Source organism: Myotis davidii, unplaced genomic scaffold (assembly GCF_000327345.1).
Source record: "Myotis davidii unplaced genomic scaffold, ASM32734v1 scaffold327, whole genome shotgun sequence".
Classification (NCBI taxonomy): domain Eukaryota; kingdom Metazoa; phylum Chordata; class Mammalia; order Chiroptera; family Vespertilionidae; genus Myotis; species Myotis davidii.
This window is the reverse complement of record NW_006298628.1, coordinates 721,364-730,216: the sequence shown is the minus strand read 5'-3', so window position 1 is coordinate 730,216 and position 8,853 is coordinate 721,364. Positions and strand designations below refer to the sequence as shown.

General features: G+C 39.5%; 1 protein-coding gene across 1 annotated transcript in view; it reads left to right on the top strand.

Annotated features, from left to right (window-relative positions):
• The first annotated feature begins 657 nt into the window (after positions 1-657).
• Positions 658-8,853, top strand: part of UTP18 (UTP18 small subunit processome component) — a 24,017-nt gene continuing 15,821 nt past the window's right edge. Inside the window, 5 exon segments of the mRNA XM_015570769.1 lie at positions 658-663; positions 1,423-1,535; positions 3,847-3,945; positions 5,190-5,257; positions 7,052-7,230. Of these exon segments, the coding sequence (XP_015426255.1) occupies positions 658-663; positions 1,423-1,535; positions 3,847-3,945; positions 5,190-5,257; positions 7,052-7,230 (465 nt within the window).

Genomic DNA, 8,853 nt, shown 5'->3' with positions numbered 1-8,853 from the left:
GACCGCGCCTTCCCCGCCGGCGTGGGAGCTGCTGCGCCTGGTACCCAGCAGGCGCGCAACACCTATGTGTTTGGCGGACTGTGGTCGCGAGCATCTTTCGTGGTTCAGCCCCGCGCGTCCTCCTAGTCTGTGTTCCTCCCTCGGGGTCGTCCGATCGCCTGCCGCCGTACCTGGCGGTGATTCAGGAGTTCCACTTGGTCTGTGGAATTAGAATTCGTGGGCACGGGCCTGGGAATCTGCGTGTTAACATTTCTCCAAATGATTTTCTCTCCAACGTTGAGAATGATCACGTATTCGTCTGTTCAGCAAATATTTGGGAGCCTGTTAGGTGCCAGGTATTTTTCCCTAGCAATGAAAATCCTGTTTTTGCACACACACAAAAAATCATCTTTTATTATATATTTGGATTTTTATTTGAAGATAAGGAGCCCCAGGCATTGTTCTGGGCACCGGAGCAGAAACAGCAATGGGGAAAAAATCAGTTTTCATTGGCTGCCCTCCTGGAGCTTATGTATTGTGGCAGAGGCATAAGATAAAGGAGAGAAGTACTGTAAAATTCTCAATGATAAGTGCTGAAGAGAGATTAAAAAAAAATGGTTCGGGAAAAGGGAGATAAGTGTGCGGAGAGAAGGGTGGCCACGCAGGACCTCACTGATGATGGCGGTTTGCTAAATGAGCGTGGACCCGGCAAGTAACAGCTGATGGCCAGGAACCCCTTTGGGTGCCTCATCTAGTAGGGAGATAAGGAACTACCATTGGAAAAATGCTTTTTTTTTTTTTCCTAATCAGGAAAGAAACTGGCCATGTGAGGTGGGATTTATTGGGCTTTGAAGGGTGTAGGTGGGCAACAGCCAGTAGGAATAGTTTGTTTATTTCTACCCTGTGGTTTGGGGAAAGCTCAGGCTCACTTCAGGTAGTGTGTGGTCTAGATTTAGACTTGATAGTGCAGTATAGCATTTCTGAAAAAGGGATGGGGTCAGGAATGACAGGAGAAATGGAGAAGAGGTATGTCTAAGGATATGAAACGTGAACTAATTATGACAGTCATGGGATTTTATCTTTGATGCTAGTCCGCCTCTGGTCCCGTAGTTTGTGTCGTTCTGGGGTTTTCCCTGCTCCTTTCTTCATCTGTCAATTTACCTTTTGTTGTTCTTGTCTTGCTTGGTCTCCTTTGAGCATGTTGATGTTCTTTCCTTGACTGTTCCATCTTACCCCGCCTGTCCAGTGTGTGGTACCGTTCTCTCATTTCCTCATTTTCTGTTTTTCCCTCCAGCCTGTGCTGTGATGGCATTCTGTCTTACTATTTTATCAGAGGGCTGTAAAAGCAAAACTTTCTACAAGCCATCTAACTTCCACGGTTTACGTGTCTGTCACTGTGGGACATGAAAAACTTAGCACTTGAGGGCGTTTTTTCTTCTCTAGGCTCAAGTACAGGAAGACTCAGGTGACTCAGAAGTGGAGAATGAAGCAAAAGATAATTTTCCACCTCAGAAGAAGCCAGTTTGGGTGGATGAAGAAGATGAAGATGAGGAAATGTAAGTTGCCAAATGTTTTCTTCCGGAATCTCTCTGAATACTTGAAAAGTTATATCGCAGGTTTGAAAAAAGTTCTTTTTACGAATATGTGATTATGTGAAGATTTGAAAAATATTGGAAAGTATAGGAGAGAAAAGGTCATTCATAATCTTGCCACCGAGGTTAACGTGTTGGCATACTACCCTCCCTTTCTCTTTTCTTCTGTGTTGTCTAGACCTGATTTTGCCTCCTAATTTGGCCAATTCCTAACTGATCATTGGGCAAGTTTGGAACTACTTTTTCTCCTTTGTAAAATGGAGATAATGATAGTAATTATATCAAAAGGCTCTTGAGATTTAATGACGTAGTATATGTAGAGCTCTTAGCACAATGCCTAAAACTGAGAAAAGACTAAAAAATCTGTATACACAACATGTACTTTAGTAGATGAAATGACACAAGTGTTTTTCCCCACTTGAAAAAGAAATACCTTCATAAACATTTAAAAAGGGTTGTATTATAGTCCATTGTATGAATTTACCGTAATTTCCATAGCTGTTAATGGATGGATAGTTTTCCCCCCCTTTAAAAAAATTAATGTTGAGATACACATCTGAGCATAAACATTGACTCACTTTTCTCATTTAAGAAAGATTATGATAGAATTACTTGACGAGCGCAGGCATTTTTTAAGGCTCTTGATGAACACTTAAGACTGAGCATGAGGTCCTACCAATTCGTCATCTCAGTAAAAGGTGCCCGTTGCATTTCATTCTTACTAGCGATGCATTTTCAGACTTGGTGGGTTTGATGGGTGGAAAACACATACTTAGCGCTGAGAAAACATTTTTCATTGGTGTTTCTTAAAATGTCCTCTATTATGTCTTTATTTGTTTACTGTAGAGACTTTATTTAGTAGAAATTATATGTTTTTAAGGGTACAACATGATATTTTGTAGGAAAATGATTACTAGTCAAGCTAAGTAACATATCCTTCTCATATAGTTTCCATTTTTTGTGTGTGTGGTGAGAGTCCCTGAAATCTACTCTCTCAGTAAATTTCCACTATACAACGCAGTAATATTAAGTGTAGTCATTATGCTGTACATTTGCTCTCTAGACTTATCCATTCTATATAATTGCAGTTTTGACCAACATCTCTCCCATTTTCCTCACCTCCCCATCCCTGCTAACTACCGTTTACTTTCTGCTTCTATGTGGTGTGCCTTTTAGATTCCACATACAAAGAAATCATGCAGTATTTTTTTTTTTGTCTGTTTTTCCCCTCTAAATATATTTTTATTGCTTTCAGAGAGGAAGGGAGAGGGGGAGAGAGAGAGAAACATCAAGAGAGAATTATTGATCTGCTGCCTCCTGCATGCCTCACACTGGGAATTGAGCCTACAGCCCAGGCATTTGCCCTGTCTGGGACTCCAGATGTGATGTTCTGGTTCATAGGTCGACACTCAACCACTGAGCAACACCGCCAGGCTCTATCTGTCTTATTTCACTTAGCACAGGGGTCCTCAAACTACGGCCCGCGGGCCACATGCGGCCCGCCGAAAACATTTATTCCGCCCGCCAAGTGTTTTGCTGCCGCTGTGTGCATAGGAATTTGTTCATAGTTTTTTTTTAAACTATAGTCTGGCCCTCCAATGGTCTGAGGGACAGTGAACTGGCCCCCTGTTTAAAAAGTTTGAGGACTCCTGACTTAGCATAATGTCTCCAGGTTCATTCACGTCACAAATGGCAGATGAGACTGTTTCTTAATGATCTTGCTATATCAGCTCCTTACACATTGAGAATTTCCAACCTTTATATGTCAAATTTATTGTAGGTTTTTCTCTGAGCTTTCTGTTTGCCTTTTAATGCTTTTTAAAATATCTGATAGAATATTTAAGTTTTTATATGGTCAAGTCTAGGAATCTTTTTCTTTTTTTTTTGTTGTTGTTAAAAAGTAAAAAGTCCATCAGAGAGAGATAAATGGGTGCCTATCTTTTTCCTTCATAGTATTTTAAGTTTTAAAAAAAAAAAAATTTAATTTTTTTATTTTACTTGGGTTTTATTTAGGTGAATGGCATAAGCTGTGTCTAAAGTCATTATGTATTTGAAATATTAGCTCTTCAAAGGGTAAATTGTATAGTGCAAAATGTTGGAGACTTCTTTTTGTTTGTTTTGGGGAAAATAGAGAATGTGCGTCTCAGATGTTCCATATCTTACAAGTTTTGACATATTCAGTTAAATTAGTTTTCTCAAACTACTGAAGACAACAGTTGTTTTTTATATTAGTACTTTAAAAGTCAGTTAAACCATGCTGTTCTGTTTTTTATAGGGTTGACATGAGGAACAATCGTTTTCGGAAAGATATGATGAAAAATGCCAGTGAAAATAAACTTTCAAAAAATGAGCTTCAAAAGAGACTTAAGGAAGAGTAAGTATCCTTTTTCATATGACTTAATGAGAAGGTCTTTATAACCAGTAGTTTATTTTGATTCGCTCAGTCTTTGATTGTAATAGCTTCTTGGGTAATATGATTTCCATTTTGAAATAGTATGAACATTGCTATTGGAAGACATGATTAAATTTGAGTATTTTGGGGGAAGATGAAATACAAGCACAAAAAAATTTTGGAAAAAACTTGTAATCCTATCACCCAGATATCATAGTCAATGATAATGTTGCTTACTTGCTTATTCCTTTGTATATGGTAAGCCATCTCTTTTTCACACTTTCCAAGCTCTTTTAGTTGGACAGAGCTAGGAAATTTGTGTATATTTTAACATAATTATTTCATATTGATTCTTCCAGTTCAAACTTACACATCTTTTTTTGCGGGGGGGGGGGGTGTATGGACCAACAGTCCAACCAACTGAACCACACCGTGTGGCCAGGGAAAAACATTGAAAAATATTAAAAATATTTTTGTTTTTTATTTTACTTATTATTATCTTTGTTGTTGAAAGAGGTTTCTTTTTAGCTTTGTTCTGGAGTAGTATATTATACTCCAGGCTGGTTTAGCTCCATTACTAAGGTATGCCCTTCCTGGCATCACTTACTGAATGCCCAGTGTTCAGTAAGGACCCCCTCTAATTGGTTGGAACGCCAGTGTCTGAGCTTCGGTATTGTGCAGCTTACAGCTCCTTAGTAGTTGTTGGCCTGACCTCATGGAGTTTTCATCCTATGAGTGTGCAGCTTAGTATTCAGCAAAGTGTCTGCCAACTACTGTGCAGGTTTCTGGAACTCTTTCTCATCTACAGTCTACTGCCCCTCCAATTCTAGTTGTTTCAGCCTCTTTCAGGTCTGATCTTTTTCTCTGCCAGCGTTTTTAAAAAATTCCTTCACAGGAAAATCCTGGTGATGGTAGAGCTCACCATCTGGGATGAGTCCCAAGATCTCAGATGTGTTGAAATGAGCAAATAAGACAACCATATAACTAGATGTAAATAATTAACAACAAATGTGTATCCAGGTGTCCTGAATCCAGGACTAGTTTAGATAGAGATTCATGAAAGTTTCCAAATAAGTTCATTGGGACTATTTTGTTCTTTTTGTTCTCTTCTTTGGAAGAGAATATAAACATGTTCTCAAGGATGGTCTTACCTATATTCTTTAAATGTATCATGCTCTATGAACCTACAGTGGTTACCATACACATTTTTCATGTTTTTTGCTTAGATTTCAGCATGCCATGGGGGGAGTACCTGCCTGGGTAGAGACTAATAAGCGGAAAATATCTTCAGATGGTAAGTGTTGATTCCTTTGTTTATTAGTAAAGAAGTTCTATTCCTGTTTTGTTATTATTTGAGCTGTCTTATGAGGCTCATTAAAACCTGGTGTTTCGTGCTCACTTCAGCAGCACATATACTAAAATTGGAATGATACAGAGAAGATTAGCATGGCCCCTGTGCAAGGATGACACACAAATTCCTGAAGCGTTCCATATTTAAAAAACAAACAAACAATAAAACCTGGTGTTTCAAATATGTCTTTTTTAAAGAAAAAAAAAGTCTGGTTTTGAAGTCCACCATTTCTCTGAGGGAAGCCCTTTTGCAATAATGTAAGGCTTGCTTATTCTCCACTATAAAGACATAATGGATTGATTTTATGATTTTTTTCCTCAACAGAACTGTGTTGCCTTATGGCATAGGGTTAAGGAAAAATGAGTAGTACTGTTACTTCTTGATTCATAGTCCCTTCTGAAGACATTGGCAACTAATTTAGCTGACCAGTAGGAAATGGGATGTCTGCCTAAGGAGCACATGACAGGTCAAGCCCAGATGATTAGTCACTTTACAAAAACTTATTTTTCTCAGTTCCAGGTTTTAAGTTTGGTTTGTACCATAACTGTTTCCTGCTTTTTAGATCCTTGAGTTTAGCTGTAACTATGAATGGCTAAGCCAAGATCTGATTTATGTGCTTGGAGTTAAAAATTTTATACTTGGAATTGACCTTTGAAATCCTTTAGGGAATCCCAGATAAGTCCTCCCACATAATTCAGGAGTTCTTCCTTAGCCTCCTTCATATCTGATGAGTTTCTGTTTGATTTCCACCACCACCGCTCCTCCCTTCCTCCACCTGTCAGTCCTCATGGTGGTAAAGTACACCTTCACCACACCCATCAGTCCTCATAGAACTGAAGGACAGGGAGCCCCCATACAAAGGAGCGACTTGTTTTATATAATGCTGTGGAAAACTCACCCTGTTATTAAGTAGAAGTGTATCTTCCGGTTTCCAGCCAGATACTTCTAGAGGTTGAGGGAATCTTAGTGTTGTAGCTTACTTTATTCACACAAGAACCTTTTCTACAACATCTGTTAGAGGATAATTTAGCCTCCTCTTAAATATATCACATAATGTACTCTTTCTTCTCCCTCTTTTTTTTATGCTTATTTTTATTGATTTCAGAGAGGAAGGAAGAGGGAGAGAGAAATAGAAACATTAATAATGAGAGAGGATCTTCCATCAGCACCTCCCCGTCCCCCCTCCACCCTCCCCCTTCCCCACTGGGGTCAGCCTGCAACCGGAGCATGTGCCCTGACTGGGAATTGAACCCTGACCTCCTGGTTCAGGGGTCAATGCTCAACCACTGAGCCACAGCAGGGTGCTCTTAGCTCCCTTTGAAGTTCTAATACGCAGTTTGCTGACGTTGGTCTTTCAGTTCTAGTTCTTTTTCACGAGAGCTGTTAAGCTAGCTCTGCTGTCCACCCTATTGCTAAAGAACTCAATATGAATTCTTTTCAAATTAAATACTGAGTTTATTTCAACTTCATTTCATCTTGTCTGGTCACTGTCTGTGAATGTGTGTCTTTCATTCTAGAGTCAGGCTTGATTTTGATCATATATATTGAGCTCTGTGTCATCCTTTCCTGCTGTTTCAAATTTATTTTGCTGTTTTACTTTTACCAATTGCAGCTTAAATAAAGTAGTTAAGGTTGGGAGGCTGGTAAGGGAGTTGAGGTTTCAACTATAGACATCTGGGGTAGGTAATGCTCATCTCAATTACTCTAAAGATCAGCCTGTGGGTTTGTTTGACTTAGATGAAAGTGAAGAGGATGAAGATGATTTATTGCAAAGGACTGGGAATTTCATATCCACATCGGCTTCTCTTCCTAAAGGAATCTTAAAGGTGAGAGTCCGTGAAGTTGGGCCTCCCCAGCTAATTACCTCTGAAATTCAGTATGCCTCCCAGTTACAACTGGATGGATTCCTTTGATCTGTGGGACTAAATGTGTGTGCTGTCATTTTGCCTGGGTAAATACTTATGCTAGTTTTTCATCTGTTACAGAAATGATCAAGAAAGTTAAATGATGTCCCTAGGAATCTTTTAGGAATCCTATTTGATTTCTCCTCTTGCATTTCTCTTTATTTCTCTTGGCACCAGCCTCGTTCATTCTGCTGTCCTCTGTCACCCCGGTTACTGCAGTAGCTTTGTAACTCGTTTCCCCCGTCCACTTTCTTCCTCCTGCACTACTCTTCATATAGATATTTTTAAAATAAAGCATTATGTCACTTTCCATTGTGTTTTGAAAACTTCTATATTCCTTTTCACGGTCTATGCTGCCCTTCATGGTCTGGCTTCTGCCTACATCCAAAACTTCATCTCCGACCTTTCTCCGTATTTCCTAGTCAAGCTGTGCAGGCCTTCTTTCTGTTTCTTGAATGAGCTGAGTCCTTTCTTGCCTCAGAACTTGTGCTCTTGCTCTTCTTTCTGCCTGTCTGTTCTTCAGGCGCTGCTAATAGCCAGCTCATTATTCCCCTTGTGCTCAAATGACACTTTAGAAAGGTCTCTCCTGGCCACTGTATCTAAAGTGGTCTACACTCATTACTTTCTAACTCGTCACTGTCTTTAGCTTGTTCATTGCAGTAACCGAATGCCTACCCAGCACCGTGCTTCAGTTAAACATCTGTCACATGGACAGATCCCTCTTTGACATGGATATTTTCCCCCAGTATAAAGCCGTGGCATGTATATTTGGATGGGGAAGGGGACCCTATTGTGATAAATTATTAGGATAAAGTGATTCTGTCTCCCCCCACCTTAAGACAATTCATTGAGCTCGTAGGGTGAATTCACCTCCATTGAAAACGGAGTCACCATAAAAATTTAACTTCAGTGATTATAAAGCATACACATAATACCTTGTTTCTTATGTAATTAAAATTTTAATACAGAAGGAAAACCCTATAAAAACAAAGAAATAACTGAAAATAGTTCGAATGATGCATGAGATCGTCATTACTTTAAACCAGGGGTCCTCAAACTTTTTAAACAGGGGGCCAGTTCACTGTCCCTCAGACCATTGGAGGGCCGGACTATAGTTTAAAAAAAACAACTATGAACAAATTCCTATGCACACTGCACATATCTTATTTTGAAGTAAAAAAACAAAACGGGAACAAGTTTAAAAAAAAACAACTATGAACAAATTCCTATGCACACTGCACATACCTTATTTTGAAGTAAAAAAACAAAATGGGAACAAATACAATATTTGAATTTGCATGTGGCCCGCGGGCCGTAGTTTGAGGACCCCTGCTTTAAACTAACCATCACACACCCTGCAGAACATAGTACGTCATGCTAATCATACGACCTCTTATTTTGTGCCATGAATGCAAAGATGCTGCATAGTTTTAGGTAAAATTTCCCTGGAAGTCAGTCTTTTAAGCCAAATAGGGTGTATTCCAAAAGGTTGTGGGTTCGATTCCTGGTCAGGACACATACCTAGGTTACAGGTTCAATGCCCCATTGGGGTGCACATGGGAGGCAACCAATCACTGTTTCTCACATTGATGTTTCTCCCCCTTCCTCTTTCAAAAATCAATAAAAACGTATCTT